At 37.5% G+C, this 19,513-nt stretch overlaps 1 protein-coding gene across 5 annotated transcripts in view; it reads left to right on the top strand.

Moving 5' to 3' along the window:
- Positions 1-19,513, top strand: part of MON2 (MON2 homolog, regulator of endosome-to-Golgi trafficking) — an 87,768-nt gene that overhangs the window by 49,716 nt on the left and 18,539 nt on the right. For 3 of the 5 annotated variants that reach the window (XM_051628329.1, XM_051628294.1, XM_051628311.1), the window contains 8 exons: positions 1,224-1,386; positions 1,906-2,199; positions 2,955-3,153; positions 6,179-6,807; positions 11,541-11,684; positions 12,225-12,242; positions 12,505-12,633; positions 13,289-13,479. In XM_051628329.1, the coding sequence (XP_051484289.1) occupies positions 1,224-1,386; positions 1,906-2,199; positions 2,955-3,153; positions 6,179-6,807; positions 11,541-11,684; positions 12,225-12,242; positions 12,505-12,633; positions 13,289-13,479 (1,767 nt within the window). The remainder of the gene's footprint in view (positions 1-1,223; positions 1,387-1,905; positions 2,200-2,954; positions 3,154-6,178; positions 6,808-11,540; positions 11,685-12,224; positions 12,243-12,504; positions 12,634-13,288; positions 13,480-19,513) is intronic. The other 2 variants (XM_051628302.1, XM_051628320.1) reach the window with 1 other exon arrangement.

Below are 19,513 nucleotides of genomic sequence, written 5' to 3'. Positions count from 1 at the left end.
GCCTCCTTCCCTTCTCTTCTAGAGTCCTTGAAAGTCACGTGCCTCTGGAACTTTGTAGTGGCAAGGGAACTGCAACAGTTTTGGGTGTGTTTCACTTTATAGAGTCCTGTAATAAATATGGGGAAAAGTAGTGTGTGAGTGAATTAGTAATACTAATATACTGTCCATGTTAAGTTTCTTGTGCATTCCTCTGTCTTTCATACCGTGTCGGCTGTTACAGTACAGTGGAAATGGTCCACCTGTAATTCTGATTTTTAATTATCTGAAATATTATTATTTAGGATTCTGAAATATGTAACTGACACATGTATTCTGATTTTTTTTTCCTCTGATCTATATTCTGAAGGACAAAAGTTTGTGTATTACTAACCCTTGGGATTTTTTGTACATTAAACTTATTAAAAAAAAACCCTGTAGTGAAATTTAAATGCAGGGTCCATGTTCTGTTTTATCTACACTCTATAAATGCTTTTGCTTCTTTCATTTTGTCTCTCGCTAAACTAGGTTTTAGTTATAGATGACCTTTCTGCTTCTGAGAGCCTTTTCTCACAAACCTTTTCCATATTACATTTTGGTTTTATCTTTGTATTCAGAATATAATTCAGAAGGCAAAGTATTTATTAAAGATCAATTTAGTGGCAGATATTTTGGAAATGTTTTGTCTAACATAGTATTGAAGGAAGTAAGACTACCGTGATGCTAGCATGTATCTTCCCTGATAAATAAAAATACATTTTGCCCACCAATTTGGTGTACTTTAAGTAGTTTCTAACTGCTGATAGAATAAATTGTTCAGAACAGCTTACTCTTTGGAAGATTATCATGCTCAAACTTAAGCTTTGGTTTTTGCCTTGTGGCTTTTTTAGAAGGTTTTAGCTGACACATTTGAACTAACAAGTCCTAGAACCCCAGAACAGAGAAGTGGGCTTTACTGTGTAAAACCAGCTGAGGACCATTGGAGAGTCCAAACTTCACTAGGTGATTAACATGGACTAAAATACTTCATCAGAGTTTGAAGTTTCAACTTAATGTTATGTCTCAAAAAACCCCCTTAGTTGAAACATTTAAAATACTGCAGATTTATCTCAAAAACATTTTTTTAAATAATGCTACATAGGTGTTGTATTCAAAAGACATGCACTTGAAGAAATTTGAAATGAGTGTGTGTGTATGTTTTGGTTTTGTGTTGTTTTTTTTGTGTTGTGTTTTGTTTTTTTTTTAAGAGAGTCCTTAATACGGACTGCATTCCAGTGTCTTCAGTTGGTTGTGACAGACTTTCTTCCAACGATGCCATGTACTTGTCTACAGATAGTTGTTGAAGTTGCAGGAAGCTTTGGACTTCACAATCAAGAGCTAAATATTAGCTTAACTTCAATTGGTTTGTTGGTAAGTTTCGTATCAATCCGCAGTGATGCTGCTTCTGGCTTTCACTTTTTTTTCTTGTTGTTTTTTCTTTTTTAAAAATAAACATTAATCTGTAGTCAGTTCTAAAAATGAAAGCTAAAGCCTATTTTTTGAGTTCTTACTGAGCTCCCATTCTGTAATTGTCAGTCACGTGTAAACTGAGTTAGCACAATTTATCTTTAATCTGCATAACTCCAGGGTTAGGTGAAGAAGAAGTACTGTGTTGTAACCATGTTCATCAATACCTTATGTTTAATGCACTGTTTCCCTTTCTAGTGCTTCATGTAGAAATGGGGCCTGAAAGCTAAGGCTAAGGAAAATGCTTTCTGCACCTTGCAGTATTTGTGTGCTGATCTTCTTCCATCAGTGTAGAGAAATTAACATCATGATGTACTTTAGAAAATACTTTTATATGGGAAAATGAGAAGCAAGTTCTTTCGTGATCATTAAGAACATTATAATGTTTATTGTACAACAGCAATTGTCTTACTTATTTTGTAGTGGAATATTTCAGATTATTTTTTCCAAAGAGGTGAAATAATTGAAAAGGAGCTAAACAAAGAAGAAGCAGTGTTGCAGAAACAGGCAGAAGAAAAGGGAGTGATGTTGAATAGACCTTTTCATCCTGCACCACCATTTGACTGTCTTTGGTTATGCCTGTATGCCAAACTTGGAGAACTGTGTGTGGATCCCCGACCTGCAGTTAGAAAGAGTGCTGGGCAGACTTTGTTTTCTACTATTGGTGCTCATGGAACTTTATTGCAACATTCAACATGGCACACAGTGATATGGAAGGTATGATGTGAGGGGGTTTTAAAATTGCATTTATGTTTTGTTAACATGCTATTTTAATCTCAGTTAACTAGTTTCATAAGACTTTTTAAAGACAGGACATGGTGGAAAAAGTCTGATAATGTCTTTTGGTTGTGGATTTTTTTCATGCTTTCTTTTCTCTGGCCCTTAAAGTCTCTTCAAAAAATATAATTTTTGTATCTTGACCATTTCTGTCTTACTTCAGAGTTGTATAAAAAGGCTGTTCCCTTCCTATAAAGATGAATGACTGTGCAAAAGTATGGTGACACTTGAGAGTCATGTGATTGGATTGATCTGATTTATATAGAGTTTTACCAATTTGTGCTGGTTTGGCTCTCTTATTTGAGAGGATCTGTCAAATACCCTGTTTTAGATCAGTCATGTTGGTTGTGCCTTACGGAAAAAGTCAGGCTGAGGTTGAGTCTGTTGCCTGTTGTACCTGTGTGGTATCTGAGATCCATTGGTTTTAGACTTCTGTTAGTGCTAACTCAGTGGTTTTGATCATGCTGTTTCTAACCCTTCTCAAGTGAACATCAGTTGGCTGATTCTTGCTCTTAGCTGTGGCAGAGACTGTTTAGAATAAGGGAGTGGCAGAGACTGTTTAGAATAAGGGAATTCTCAAGGTGGCACTGTGACAGAAAGGATGATGGAAAAAATACTATTTTTTATTGTTTTGCCATGAATACAACTATGTTATTTGAAAAGTTGCTGTTTTCCTCTTTTTCTGACTATTATAGGTTTTATTTCACCTGTTGGATAGGGTTCGAGAATCTTCCACCACAGCTGACAAAGAGAAGATTGAATCAGGAGGAGGAAACATTCTCATCCATCATTCAAGGGATACAGCTGAGAAACAGTGGGCTGAGACATGGGTATTAACACTGGCTGGAGTTGCAAGAATATTTAACACCAGAAGATACTTACTGCAGCCTTTAGGTAAAATTTACAGATTAAAGTTATTGAAAGATCCAATGACAAGCTTTCCACTTTTTTTGTTTTTTCAGTTAAAGTACCAAGCAAGAATCTTAACTGTAGCTTAAAAGTGTTTTCTGTTGTGTCTCACCTCAAATGTGCTGAAAATTACAGTTTTTAATTCATGCTTTTTAAAGCCAAAAATTATAAGTCCCCATTTAATCTTCCATATCACAGTACTTGAGATTAAATCTCACTAGTCCCAATTCTGGGTGCTAAATAGCTTTAATTCTAGAAGCCTGATAATAATTATTCAGTTCCTCTGGTTGTCAGAACATGGGTTTTTTTGTCTTTCTAAGGTTATGCAACACTTGCCTAGAACTCTTCCATAGTATCAGTGTGTTAAGTTTAATAGTGCTCTTAAAGTGTAAAGAGAACTCACCTGTAGAGTCAGTGAAGTATACAGTTTAGAAAGGAAGAAAGGGATTTTTTTAATGGAAAGACTGGATTTTTCAAGATGTGAAAGATGTTGAGAATACCCACAATTTCAAGTGATTCTTTTTGTCCTCTCATATTTTTCACTGTTTGTCTTATACAGAGATGTCAGTTTGAGTTACTTTACTGTAGTCCCTAATGCAGCTAACTGAAGTGAGTTTCACTTTTCTTCTTCCTTAAAATCTTACTTTTCCCATTTTAATGTTTTTGTTTTTCTTCTGTAATGTCTTGAAATCTTTATTTATTAGAAAAATTAAGATTACTGTTAAATTTAATTAAAAAATCAAACTCCAAAAACGCAATCTTTCTCTACACTAAAATCATCAGAGCATTTTAAAAGCAATTCTTCATAAATGCATATATTGATTATATATATACAAATTTGGCCTTTAGAGTATAGATTTGACCCTTAATTCCTTGTATGCGTTTGACACTTCTTGAAATCAACAGGCATCTGGTATGTATAAGAACAGATCTGTTTCCCTATCCTGAATAAAGAAAACATTTTTCTGGTATAGGATATGATTTTTTCACTAGCAAATTTGACAAAAACATTTGATGTATTGTTTCGTTCTTCATGTTTGTGTGTTTCTCTATCACATTCATTCTTTCTGGTTATGGTTGAACTGATACATTGTGAAAGTTCAAAGTGGGCAATATTGGCCCACTGAGGAATGAGGTGGGAGCCCTGGTGACAGAGGATATAAAGAAGGCAGAGGTGCTGAACACCTTCTTTGCCTCTGTCTTTACTCCTGCAGGATTTCCCCATGAGCCCCAGATTCATATAGCCCCAGAAGTAGTCAAGATAGGTGAGGACATAGTAGATGAGGATTGGGTTACGGATCAGTTGAGTAATCTGGACGTCCATAAATCGATGGGTCCAGATGGAATGCATCCAAGGGTGCTGAGGGAGCTGGCGGAGGTCATTGCTAGGCCACTCTCCATCATCTTCAGTAAGTCATGGGTAACAGGAGAGGTGCCTGAGGACTGGAGGATAGCAAATGTCACTCCAGTCTACAAGAAGGGCAAGAAGGAGGACCCGGGTAACTATAGACCGGTCAGCCTCACCTCCATCCCTGGAAAGGTGATGGAACAACTTATTCTTGTCTCTATCTCTAGGCATATCAAGGACATGGGGGTCATCAAGAGCAGTCAGCATGGTTTTATCAAGGGTAAATCATGTTTGACTAACCTCATAGCCTTCTATGAGGAAATTACTAGGTGGATAGATGATGGTAGAGCGGTAGATGTGGTTTATCTTGATTTCAGTAAGGCATTTGACACCGTCTCCCACAGCATCCTTGTAGATAAGTTGATCAGGTATGGGTTTGGTGATCAGGTAGTGAGGTGGATTAGGAACTGGTTGATGGGAAGGAGTCAGAGAGTTGTAGTCAATGGGGCAGAATCTGGTTGGAGGTGTGTGACTAGTGGAGTCCCTCAGAGGTCGGTACTGGGACCGGTGTTGTTCAACATCTTCATCAACGACCTGGATGAGGGTATAGAATGTACCCTCAGTAAGTTTGCTGATGACACCAAGCTGGGAGGAGTGGCTGACACACCAGAAGGCTGTGCTGCCATTCAGAGAGACTTAGACAGGCTGGAGAGTTGGGCGGGGAGAAACATGATGAAATTCAACAAGGGCAAGTGTAGAGTTTTGCATTTGGGGAAGAACAACACAATGTCCCAGTATGGGTTGGGGGCTGACCTGCTGGAGAGTAGTGTAGGTGAAAGAGACCTGGGGGTCCTGGTAGACAGGAGGATGACTATGAGCCAGCAATGTGCCCTTGTGGCCAAGAAGGCCAGTGGCATCCTGGGGTGTATTAGAAAGGGTGTGGTTAGTCAGTCAAGAGAGGTTCTCCTCCCCCTCTATTCTGCATTGGTGAGGCCACATCTGGAGTACTGTGTCCAGTTCTGGGCCCCTCAGTTCAAGAAGGACAGGCAACTGCTGGAAAGAGTCCAGCGCAGAGCTACTAAGATGATTAAGGGAGTGGAACATCTCCCTTATGAGGAAAGGTTGAGGGAGCTGGGTCTCTTTAGCTTGGAGAAGAGGAGGCTGAGGGGTGACCTCATCAATGTTTACAAATATGTAAGGGGTGAGTGTCAGGGAGATGGAGTTAGGCTCTTCTCAGTGATGTCTAGTGATAGGACAAGGGGTAATGGGTGTAAATTGGAGCATAGGAGGTTCAAGGTGAATATCCAAAAAAAATTTTTTTACTGTAAGAGTGACAGAGCACTGGAACAGGCTGCCCAGGGAGGTTGTGGAGTCTCCTTCACTGGAGACATTCAAAACCCACCTGGATGCGTTCCTATGTGATGTACTCTAGGTGACCCTGCTCTGGCAGGGGGGGTTGGACTAGATGATCTTTCGAGGTCCCTTCCAACCCCTAGGATTCTATGATTCTATGATTCATTCAGGCCATCACCTAACCTCATGAAATTTCTCAGTATTAGAGTATCAAGTACATGATGAACAGCCTTTCAGAGGCAGGGTGGGTGGGAAGGTGAATAGGAAGTAATTTCCAAGATTTTTCTCTTTTTTTTTCTTTTTAAATAGGAGACTTTTCCCAAGCCTGGGATGTTCTTCTTGATCACATCCAATCAGCAGCACTCAGCAAAAATAATGAAGTTTCCTTGGCTGCTCTGAAAAGCTTCCAGGAGATCTTGCAAATTGTTTCCCCTGTCCGAGACTCGGAGAAGCCTGACACACCACCTGCTATCAATGTTTCTGTACCTGTGGTGGTAGGGACAACGACTGCCACTAGTCTTGGCAGATCGTTCATGAGAACTGACTCCATAGGAGAAAGACTAGGAAGATACAACGGATCTGAACCACCTGTAGTAACAGATGAGATTGAAGATTTGAATCTTTGGTGGGCAGCCTGGAACAGCTGGTACAGGATTGGTTCAGAAAGTACAAGGCCTCCAGTTACTTGTGATAAACTGACTTTCATTCCCAGCCAGCCGTTTCTTACAGCTTTAATTCAAATATTCCCAGCTCTTTACCAACACATCAAAACTGGCTTCAGCATGGATGATCTCCAAAAGCTGGGTGTCATTTTGCATGGTGCTGTTTCAGTTCCAATCAGTTCTGATGCTTCCCCTTTCATCCTTCCGTCATACACTGAAGCAGTTTTGACAAGTTTACAGGAAGCAGTTCTTACAGCTTTAGATGTTTTACAAAAGGTAATAATGTGACTTCAAATGCGTGGTGAAAGGTAAACTACACCATGTCTCAGTTCTTCTTAGAACTATAATGTGCTGGTTTAAATATGAGATTTTAGAATTTTAAATTATTTATAATTGCACAGTGTACTCTATTGTAACAATCAGATTTCCATTCCTGGTGCAATCCAGGTGCTCTGCATTGAAAGGAATGGTGTAATCTTTATGAAATGTATTTTTTCTTGATTTCAGAAATACCTAAAGTGTGGTACTGTGCTTGTAGCCATTTACTTGTCTATCTAATATTACAGTATTGTACTATTTACGAGGATCTGTACTCAGCTGGAGAAATAGTCTCTCAAACAGTATTCCTTATGTTGCCCAGGTACTGTCATAAACAAAGTCTAGAATAATAATGAGAATGAGAACTTCAAGTTAATGCAAAACATAAAGCATAAAAGGTCTCTGGCAGACCACGTACCTTCTTGCCTCTTGTTAATGAGTTGTTTAAGGAAAATGCTGCATCTCTGCTTAAGAAATTCTTACTACAGAACTCATCCTCAAAGAGCTCCCTTCATGCAGGTATATCTGTAAGCAACAAATTAGGGTGTCCTTTTTCTATACAGTTAAAAAAAAAGTAAAAAAAAATTAATGCTTCTCACTTTCTCGAGTTGTAAAACATATTCTTGCAAAATATATTTTTCTTTCAGAAAACTTGCTTATTCAAAAGAAGCAAAGTTAATAATGAATGAGATAATGCATTTATATTAAGCACTGCTTTAAAAAAAGCAGACCCCCCAGTTCCCCAGAAACCTATTGGGAAATGCTGGAATTGAAACTGTCCATGTGACCTGACTTCATTCCTTTTGGGCTTTCATTTTATAACAGGTTTGCTTAACTTATGTGGTCATACTATTTTTTTTCCTTTCTTCTCTCAGACAGGATCCTGCCTTATTTAGTTCATAGAACACATGGTGCCCGCTTAGCGAGCAGCAAATCAGCATCTCATTTTCTTTTTTCTTATTGTGAGTTGACTTCTCTCATACTTATTTATACCCCACAAGCAAGACAGAACCATTATCTTGCAGTCATTCCTTTAGTTTATGACTTTAAACAATATTCATGAATGTACTTTGAGAACAGAGGTATAAGATTAGAAGTTGTTATTAAATCTTGGGTTTGTATGTGGGAATATAAGTAACATGAAGTTTTAACACCATTCATATCCACTAAATTTTCATCCTTTTCCAGTCAGGCTTGACCCTTCTGTATCCTTCCTATTGCAGCAGCTCAGCCATTCCCAAGTGCTGTTTTCCCCACTTAATCACTCCATATATTCATCTTTCAGATTTTTCTGTTTCTTTGCCAGTCTCCTTATCCAGATGTTCTTAGCTCCCAAAGGCTGCAGGCATTAATGCTTCTCAAAGAAGTGGTCACCAGAGTTTCCAACATGAGGAAAAGCTGCACATATTTTTGTACTCTTGTTCTTGTCAAGAGGTTAAATTGTTTTAACTGAAGTTTTCTTAAACAGTAACAAAAGCAGTAACTCTCCATGAGAGAGACATCCTTCCTTCCCCTCTCCCAGTGGAAATGGTTAGCATGGCAGTTCAAACCTTTCCAAGTACAAACTTACACAGAATGCCTTAGGTACCTCAGTTTATACAGTGCCTCCTACCCCATCTATTGTTGTTATATTACTAACAGAACAGCAGTGAAGTCACTAAAAAAATAAGGTTATTTAGACATAGTAAGTTCTGTGAAGTCACATGATAAGGCAGCCAGTGAGTGCTGATGTGGAGCAAAGGCCATCCTTCCTTCAGATGGTTTTGCTGGAGGCCACAGTGTCTTCTTTCTCTGTTGAAATCAATCAGTACTCCCAGGATGACGCACAGAAGCTAGTGGAGCAGTTAAAGAAGAGTATGTAAATACTTGCCACCTTTTAAACAAAATGTTTCTTACATGTTTGCATTGTAAGATCAGATTAAGTTTTGTTATTTGCTGATACAGGAAGATTTTGGTCAGTTCTTATTTTCTAAGAAGTTCTGCAACAACCTTGTAATTGGAATAGCATGAAAAAACCCTGACTTTTAAGACTGAGCCCCCAACTGATTTAATCAAGACAGTTTACAGTGCGATTGCACTGGTGAAGGACATTGCAACTCAAGAACATAGGACTGGAAGGGATCAATGGTTCTCCTTTCAGACTTCTGTGTCTTGAGCCCCTTTTACACCCTTTGTTTTGGTCTTAGTTTTCACTTCTCATTAGAACCTGTTTTCTAGTCTTTCACTGCTGTAATGAAGGTGCCTGCTTCATCACTGTAGCTCAGCTAAAGTTTGTATTCAAGCCCAGATTTTCTGATTATTTTCACTGCCTCCCTTCACTGTGACTCTAGGTCAACTCTACAGTGAGGCAGCTGGCTCAGCTGACAGAGGGACACACTGATACAGACGTGGGCATCAGATACATTTGAATTCTGCCTCTGCAGGCAGTATAGTTGCAAACGTCTTGAGCTATGAGTGTGGTAAACTCAAGGATGTATTTACATAAACTGGCAGAGATGGTAGAGAATTAAGTACAGAGAGCTGTAAAAAAAACCCAACAAACCCAAACAGTAGTCCATGACAGTAGTTGCACTGGGAGTTGTTGGATAAATCTGAAATATTACCAAATATGAAGGTTAGTACCAGAGTGCTTTAAAGCATACATTTCTGTAGCTAAAGTACTGTGTCAGTTTTTACAACAAACAACTATCTGCAAAGTATTTTATTTTAGGGTTTGTGTTTTGTTGTTGCTTGATCGTTACTTTTTGATTTATACATGTCTCTTGAGTATATAAATAGGCACACTTAATGCAGTAAATATTACTCTGTTTTATAAGCAGGTCTTAAATACACCTTCAACATCCTTCTACAACCTTCAACACTTTGATAAGGTATTTCTGAGGTTTTCATACTCTTAAATAAAAGTTACCTGGTGTCAGTCAGAAGCATAAACCTCTTTGAAAAACAACTCTAGTTAGATGAATTTTAAAAGCTAAGTGATGTAATCCTTCCCTTTTTTGTATTATATTAATAATTTTTAGAGTTGAAGATACCCCAGTAGGCTGGTTAGAAAACACTTTTATTTATAAAATAAAAATCTTACGAGTTTCATAAATATGAAGAATAAGAAGCTACTCATGCACAAACTTCAGATAGGCAGTAGTTATTGTTTTTGTTCACCAGTACAGAAAAGGTGGCATCTGAAATTATTTTCCACTGATCCTGAAACTAATAACAACAACAGTAATAATAACAATTTAAAAATCTAACAGTGTGGGGTGGTATTTTGAAGTTCTGCCATTATAGATGTTAAGATAGTCTTCTGTGGGTAACATGAGTTGCATTTGTTACCCAGATGTTTGTGAATGCTCTTTCTGTAATTTTGCATTAACCTGTTAACCTTTAGTGCAGTGACTTTAGTGCAGCAGCATATCAGCTCAAATTGATTTACATGGCAATGAATACTTTTTGATCAGCAATTGATCTTTAGTCTTCTGTCATACAGGTATATAGTCAAAGTGCCTTTTTCAGAGTTCAGTACAGTCTTGAACTTGAGCACCAAAAAAGGGGTATGGCTTTTTAGAAGGGGTGCTTCACTGTATTAAAAACTTTGATTAAGCTTTTTGAGTATTGGACATGCATTTTGCATTGCAGGAAGCTAAGGAAAAGGGAAGGGCCGTTGATGATACATGGAGTGCTGTGCTGCAGGTCATAGATTGCTTGAAGGTGCAGCTAGGTCTTAGGGGTGTTGACACTGCTTTTAGCCCTCTTGGCTTGCTCCCTTTTGTGACTGGTAACTCAGGATACTTGCAAGCCCATAAACTGCCACCGCTCGTGACAGAGCTCCAGCATGGAGGCTGCACTCAGACAGCTTTGGGACTGTTGACACCTTGAGTGAGTTCAGCCATGGATGATGTGTGCTTAATGAGAAGGGGCTTTGATTCCTCCCCAGAGGAAAACGACAGGACAAGCACAAGGTCTTTTTGTGGAGCAGTAAATAGGCTGGTTTTTTAAGTTTTAAGAGGAGAGACTTTGGGAGGAAAGCTAGACATTTAAAATGACAGAAAAATAATTGGAATAACTTCATAGAATCATTTTATCTGGCTTTGAAAATAAATGCCCTAAGATTGCCTTAGGATTTATATTGCAACAGGAAGTCATTATCCTGTGACAATATAATATTTCATTGAAATCTTCTAAGTACACCCTTTCTAAAACATTTTCAGTTTTAAAGCAAGATTATGAGTTGCAGCTAGACCAAAATAATATAATTGTCATTTTATTTATATTGCTTTCTGTAAGACACAACTTTAACTACTTAGAAAATTCTTGTATGAGTTACTTCTGAGATTTAAATGTTTCTTGAAATCGAATATAAAGAAGATGTGGCAGAGATCAACAGACAGGACTTGTGTAAGACTTACAGTTTGCTGTCATGTCAAAGCAGAGTTTGTAAAGAAAATACATCTTTTATTGGATTAAATGTATTTACTAAACTCTATATGCCTGGTATCTTGCCAGTTAATCCACTTTAATAAAATAACAAAATTTAATCTTCTTAAACTGTTGGAACGACACAATGTCTTTTATCCAGCATGACTTGCATAGCCTTACATGGGAATTTCTCTTTAGGAGTTCCTTGTACTGGTGCACATTTTTGAATATGGAAACTCAAGATATATATTAATATTTTGTATTATTTTTTTGTATAGGCTATATGTGTGGGCTCAGAAAGTATGCAGATAATGTATCCTGCAATCTTCGACCAGCTGTTGGCCTTTGTAGAATTTTCCTGCAAGCCTCCACAGTATGGGCAGCTGGAAACAAAGCACATTGCAAATGCAAAGTATAATCAGGTAATTAATGACAAATCTTGCTAGTTTCACTTGGCTGGTGACCCCAGTTCAGCTTCAGATATAGGTTGTTTAGCAAGATGCATTTGTTCCATCTGTAAAAACTTTGCTGTGCATGTTGAGTAATAATTTCTTAGTATTTTTTTACATGCTTTTTTAATCTTTGTTTGCTTCCTTTGAATTCTGCTTTGCTTTCACACTCTGTATTCCTCTGTGTAGAAAAGGTCTTGTCTGGATGCCAGACATAGTGAATGTGTCTAAATTTGTCCAGTGAATTAATCTAAAATAACTTGTCCTACATGTGATACCAAATTTCATAGAAAGACACAATAATTCAGAATGGAGAAAATTCCCTCAAGCTGCAAATTTTTGAGTTGCACGTGCTGTAGAGAAATGGGACATACTCAGTAGTTCTTTTTATCTGTGTACTCTGCTGTTCACTAAGCATGAGCATCTGATTCACTGTAATCAAAGAGGTAACTATTATATATGTATTAATTCTTCTTATTCTGTTTGTCCTGCAACACAATGGAATCACACTAGATACAACTATTTGCACCGGTGAGTTAATTTCCTTAAAGATTGTCCTAAAGTAGTTGTCTTGCCTAGACTGCAACATCTCTCCTACTTAAATGTACTTTACTTCAATGTAGAGTACATTTTCATAGTCAGACTATGTTGTATTTGCAGTTTTGTTGCTTGGACCATATTCTTAGCAAACCTTGCATGCATTAAGCAGAGTTCAATGCAAAACATACGTTTGCTGCTCCTAATTAATAAGTTTTCCCATGTAGTTCAGTAATTCAGTGATTTCTTTTCCTAGGCGGAATGGGTAGCATTGAATTATGTACCATTTGCTGAGAGATCATTGGAAGTTGTTGTGGACTTGTACCAAAAGACAGCTTGCCATAAAGCTGTGGTAACAGAGAAGGTTCTTCAGAACATTATTAAGGTAAAAGTGTCCTGTATGTGCTCTGAATTCATTGAGCTTATATTGGAAATAATGAGTCTTTCTATCTAAAAGACTTAAAATTTGCTGTGTTTTTATCTGCTATACATTTGGGTTGTATTGCAGCCTTTATCTTAGAATTTCACTAATTCCTTTTGCTTTTAAACTTTATGTCATTTATGGATACACTTTGACTTCTGCATATTAGTAAGAATGTGAATTTAATGATGTTTTTCTTCTTTACTGTGTAATCACTTGGAATAGCTTTCTAGGTATGGGACTAAACTCTCCAGAATACACACATGATAATAATCTGCTTGCAATGGTAGATGTTAGGACAGCCCTTTTGTCAGGCTTAGCAGAAATCGTGAATGGCAATACAGAGGAAGAAAATTTGTATGTAATTTCATAGTGTAATTGGTATGGCATCAGGTCTGTCTTCTAACCTTGTACTCAGCAACAGACTTTTGCTATAGTCAGCTGGTATATGGTAAATCATCTTTATATTTTTAAAAGAGCTTCTCATATACCAGCAGAAAAGGTAAGGGATGTGTCGTGTTATCTATGATGATATCTGCCAAGATCTTCTGCTGAAACCAATCGTATTCTTAGAGTTGTCTGAGCAACTATAGATTTTGTTTTAACTGTCATTTTGCAGACGCTAAGGATACCTCTTAGTCTGAAATATTCCTGTCCTTCTGAAAGCACATGGAAGCTAGCTGTGTCCTCTCTTCTTAAAGTTCTTTCTATTGGACTACCTGTTGCAAGGCAACATGCATCTTCTGGAAAATTTGACAGTATGTGGCCAGAGCTAGCAAATACCTTTGAAGACTTTTTATTCACCAAAAGGTAAACATATTTTTTTATTATTTAAAAAAAAGAACAACACAAAACAAAAACAAAACAAACCACACACACAAAAAACCAACAACCAACCACCTTGAATGTATTTGTAAGTTCAGTAAAAGTGTCCTTATCTTTAGAGATATTTGATACCTGAAATCTTTAATGGATGAAGGTAATCAGTTTGTCTTCAGAAAAGTATACATTTATTAAGTAGTAGAAAAAAACTTCATCCAAAAAGGCAAGAAAGAGCTCAACTGGCATCTGAATACAAGGTATAGCCTTTCTGACCGGCCAATGAATTCCATATAGACTCCCAAGGACATTTACTTTAGATTTGAAGGAGAGTTCCTGACGTGTATTCAACTTTTTCTTTTCTTTTTAATTTGAACAGAATTGCAACAGTAATTTTTTGTTTTGTTTTGTTTGTTAAGGTGAAGACCATTAACTATGCATATTTCTCTCAAGTTCTATCTTGAAATATTCCACTTGCTATGGATTTTGGAAATTCTTTCTTACATTGCTGTTCACTTAGAAACCTATGGTTACCTTGCATTTGTTTCTATCCAAGATAAATTCACTGTACCATAATAATTAACCATGCTTTATTTATAATACTATACTATAATACTAATTATAATAATAAAAGTGTAGCTAAATAGTCAGATTGGTAACCAGACAGACAGGCAGGTGTATAAGTACATCCATAATCTCTTCATAATGGAACACTGTGCAAAATAACTATCAGAGACTTAGACAACTTGATCTATTGATTCGTTCAACCAAAATAATACATCATTAGGGACACATGATAAGTCTTCAGAATACGGTAAAAGATTGCTCTAGAGAAGAGTTTTTACTGTCTCTTGAGGTAGTTAAATAAAGATTTCAGTACAGCAAAGATGATCTAGGTTAGGCATAAAGCAAGTCTTGTGCTGTAAGGAAGGTCAGATATTGCAGAAGATTGCTGAGAAGCAGTACAGCATTGCCACCTTCTGTGAACATGTGTGGGTAAACATCTTTTAGTAGTAATTAGAAGTTTAAGTCTATCTAATATTGTCTGAGATTAAAAGAGAAGGTGGAATATGAAAAATATTTTCTGTGTGTATCGTGATTTCAGTAGCAAATTAGTTTATTTTTTTCCATAGGTAACAGTAGGGTTCTTCTGAACCTAACACTAATATGCTGTGTATTTGTGTGTGTATGGTTTTCAAACATAAAGATCAGCAACCAAATACAGCTGTATTTACTAATGATTAATAAATAGCAGCTTGCCCAAAATCGACAAAAAAATAAATACCAAGGAAACTTAATTTTAGAGACAGCCACTACTGAAAATGTTTGTCTAAAGAATGCATTTGGAATTTCATCAATAGGCTTACATGACAATTGAATGAAAATACTTTCTTTTGGTTTTGCATTTACTTCAAAGAAATACTATTAAATAGGAGGTCCTGAAAATAAAAAGCTCATCAAGACTACATAAGACACTTTAATAATCCAAATTTTTCTTTTGATGCTTCACTGTTTCTTTAATTTAAAATAATCTTTGCAGTGTCTTGTTTGGTTTTGTTTTCAGATGCAGTTAGTAGTCCTGCTTCCATTCTGAGACAGACAGTCCAGATCACCTCACACCCTATAATCAATATCATTGTTGGGTTTAGAAAAATAAAATGAAGATTTTTTTTTTTTTTTTTTCACGTTACTGTAGAAGAATGTATGTTCACAGAGAAGTTACTTTGCGAATACATAGTACTATTTGCTGTAAATTAATTATTCCTAAATATCTACAAACAGATTAAAAATATCAATTTTGCATGTTATTAGCTGTCCCAAACTGACACAACTACAGTTTTGGGTATTAATCATCCCTAAATCCAGGGAACGAACATTATCACAGATCTTCAGTGTAATTCAAGATAATCCACTATCATCTGCATGACCTTTTGGGGCAAATATGTTGTCTTTTTTTCTTAATTTACAGTGAATGATTTATACTTTTCTTGAAAGTTGTTCCAACCATAGAAATTCCATCCTAACATCTTGCTTTCTGGGAACAATCACTGTTGACGTTCATTTCAATAACTTTTGCCAGCTGTCTTACATGGGCAAACATTCTCTGGAAGTAGAGGAAAAATAATACTTCCGTGAATATTTATGATGCCCTAAAACTTATCACTTAAGCCTGGTTTTGCCTGTCCAGAGACCAGAGTGTATTCTATATTTTTACATACAAAATGTTTCAGAGATCAGCATTTTCATCAGAATTAAAGATGTTCTCAGAAAGTTACATGAAACTTTTTTTTTCTCTCACTTTAAGGTTCAAAAAAATTTAAAAAAAAAATGGGTTGGTGAGTTATAGAACCGTATGGCTACAGAAGGATAATTTGGCCTGTTATTGTCATTAATAGCCATTATTACTCTTCTTCCCAGCTTGTTATGATGAGATGATTTTTGCTTATATATTTGTACATTGTATGGCTATTGAATGTCTGGTTTGGGATTGGCTTTTGGGTGGTTTTTTTCCCCCTTAATGTCCATCTTTTTCTAAATAGCAGTTTGTCTTCCTGAGTTTGTGGTTCTTGTACTTACTGTTAGAGTCCTATCTCCTAGGATATCCTTTAGGATAGATAGCCCTTCTGTTCCCTCTATCAGCCTGATCCTCATGGTCCTAAAAAAACTTAAAGCTAAGAAGGGAGTACATCTGCCTCATGCCAGTAGTCAGGACAAGGAGCAGTCATTTCTCCTCTTCATCCTCTTCCTCCTCCCTACAATGCTCCTGAAGTGTGCCTCTCTTGCTGTGATGCAAAGGAGGGCTCTAGAGATAGCTGTGGAATTCTCCATGTTGAGGTAATTTTCTTCTAATTTCCTTTGGTTAAGTCCTTCTGCACTTCTGTGCAAGGTGCTGTGAAACTAGCCTTGGAAAATAGGGCAACCTGTCCCTTTTGTGTTAGAATTTTCTAAACTGTGTCTTTTAGTGGATTGTAATTGCAGTATAGTCAGTCTCTTACATTAGCAGTTGTTCCATTTTAAAGGAAATTGAATTAACAGTTTTCATACCTGTATTTTTTCAATTTTATTTTTCTTTGTCATAGTTCTAATAGAAAATATGTTAACCATAGCAGTTTTTTGAAGGCAACAGCTAAAATTTATCACTAATTGAGATGCATGTCAACTTTCAGATTTACAGGAGAAAGCAGTGGGAATGTCTGGTCCTTTCCAACTGTCCATATTCTTTATTTTAAGCCAGCTAGGTGGTACAAAAGCGTTTTTTCAGTGTTTCCTGATTTATTTTATATATAGATATATTTAAAAATTATATATATATAAATAAATGAGTGAGACACAGTAACAGTATTAGTGCTTTATCTCCTCTGTTACCGTTATCCAACATGTCACTCCTTGTGAGAGGAATTAGATATATTTAGTTAATTATATTTAGATATATTAGATGTATTGTATATATATTTAGTTAAACCTGACTACAGTCGGAACTTAAAATTTACTTTCTTATGCTGAATTCTGTAATTTTTCCTCAGCGTTCTGCTTCAAGGAAAGTGATGTGTTTTGTCACACAGAAACTTTTCTTCCTTCACTCCTATACACCTTTTCACACTTCCCACTTCCCACTATTTAGTGTTCTACATATTCCATGCTATTTTCTGTCCAGGCTTCATGCAAAGCTAGGTAAATATCTTCCTTGTGTACCTGCTCTTCAAACTCTTATTCTTCAAAGCTGACTTAGCACTGCTTGGATGGTTTTAAATATGACGTAATTTAATCTCTGTAAAACTTGGAAATGTCTTACTGCAGTCAGTCCTCCTAGTAAGTCTGTGTAACAGATTTGGATAGTTTTTGGTCATCCCTCTGTTTAAGAATCAAGCAAAGGAGGCAGAAGATCTGCATGGATGAGAAAGGAGCTTCAGGAAAAGCTCTTAAGAAGGAGGTTTACAGAATGTGGAAAAAGGGACTGGCCACTTTGGAGGAATATGTCGGAGTATGCAGGGATGCAGTAAGGGCTAAAGCCCACTTGGAATTAAATCCAGCAAGGGATGTCAAAGACAAAGAAGAGTTTGGAAATCATGCTTGACCCATCTGGTAGCCTTTTGTGGTGGCATGACTGGCTGGGCAGATGAGGGAATAGCAATGGATGTTTTCTACCTTGACTTCAACAGGTCTTTTGACACTGTTTCCTATAACATCCTCATAAGTAAGCTTAGGAAGCTTAGAGTTAGGTAAATGGGCAGTGAGGTGGACTGAGAACTGACTGAATGGCAGAGCTCAGAGGGTTGTGATCAGCAACACAGAATGTAATTGGAGGCCTGTAACTAGCAGAGTTCCCCAGAAGTATTCATCAGTAACCTGGATGAGGGCACAGAGCATACCCTCAGCAAGTTTGCTGATGATACAAAACTGGCAGGAGTGGCTGACACACCAGAAGGCTGTGCTGCCATTCAGTGTAACCTAGACAGGCTGGAGAGTTGGGCAGAGAGGAACCTAATGAAGTTCAAGAAAGACAAGTGTAGGGTTCTGCATCTGGGAGGGAATAACCCCATGCACCAATACAGGATAGGGGTTGACCTACTGGAAAGCAGCTTCTTAGAGAATGACCTGGAGGTCCTAGTGGACAACAAGTTAACCACGAGTCAGCAATGTGCCCTGTGGCCAAGGCCAGTGGTATCCTGCAGTGCATTAAGAAGTGTGGCCCAGCAGGTTGATGGAGGTCATCTTTCCCCTCTACTCTGACCTAGTGAGGCCACATCTGGAATACTGTGCCCAGTTCTGGGCTCCCCAGTACAGGAATAACAAGGAACTACTGGGAAGAGTCCAGCGGAGGGCTACAAAGATGATTAGTGGACTGGAGCATCTCTTTTATGAGGAAGGGCTGAGAGACCTGACTCTGTTCAGCCTGGAGAGAAGGATGAGAGGGAATCTTATCCATGCTTATTCCTGTCTAAAGGGCAAGTGTCAACAGGATGGGGCCAGATTCTTTTCAGTGGTGCACAGCAACAGGACAAGGGACAACAGGCACAAACTTGAACATAGGAAGTTCCATCTGGACATGAGGAAAAACTTTTTTACTTTGAGGGTGAAAGAGCACTGGAACAGGCTTCCACAAGAGGTGGTAGAATCTCCTTCTCTGGAGATTTTCAAAACCTGCCTGGATGTGATCCTGTGCAACCTGCTTTAGGTGAACCTGCTTTAGCAGGGGGGTTGGACTAGGTGACCTCTAGAAGTCCCTTCCAACCCCTGCCCTTCTGTTGGTTCCCTTTAGCTTTGTTCATTAAAATATCCCAGTGCATGTTGTCTCATTTTTATACACATCTCCAAGACTCCACCTGGCTGAGGATAGTGTAGAGAGATAAACTGTTTCACTGAGGTTCTGCATTTTTAATCAGCATTTTAAACATTTCTCTAATCAATCTCACTGTGGTCCTAGAAATTGCATGTGTAGTAGATAGCTTAGTAACTGCTTTCACCAGTGCAACTGAGTTGCCATTGGTTAGGTAAGAGGTCACTGTGGTTAGGACCCTTAAATGAAAGTTCTGTGAATGTCTGTGTTGAAAGTAGTGAGCCTCCTGTGCATAGTCTTGCCTCTGTCTTATGCACAGCAATAGACTTTTGAGCCAGCTATGGGACCGAATGATAGAAGATACTGATGTTCAACAAGTACAAGGCATAGCAGAAATGGTCTCTGCAACTTGGTACATGAAGAAATTTAAAATATAGCCAAAAGAACCTAGATAAATGAAAAAGAAAAATGTTACTGTCATAGAGGATTAACAGCTTCCAAGCAATAGGCTTCAGCCTTGTTGTTTTTTAAAAGCAAGCTACAGCTGTGGAGGCTCAATAATCTTGACTGTTACTATAAATCAAAATGGCATTTAAAAATTAATAACATTCATGTAACTTAATTTACACAAAATTGTCTTCTAGTAAGAGCCTGGTCTGTTTATTATTTCATAACATTCTTCTTTCCCAGAGGCTTTCATGGGAGCATGTCAAGCCATTATATAAAACAAAATTCAACAAACGTGTG

The sequence above is a fragment of the Apus apus genome, chromosome 1 (assembly GCF_020740795.1).
Source record: "Apus apus isolate bApuApu2 chromosome 1, bApuApu2.pri.cur, whole genome shotgun sequence".
Classification (NCBI taxonomy): Eukaryota; Metazoa; Chordata; class Aves; order Apodiformes; family Apodidae; genus Apus; species Apus apus.
This window is presented reverse-complemented; position numbering and strand designations above follow the sequence as displayed.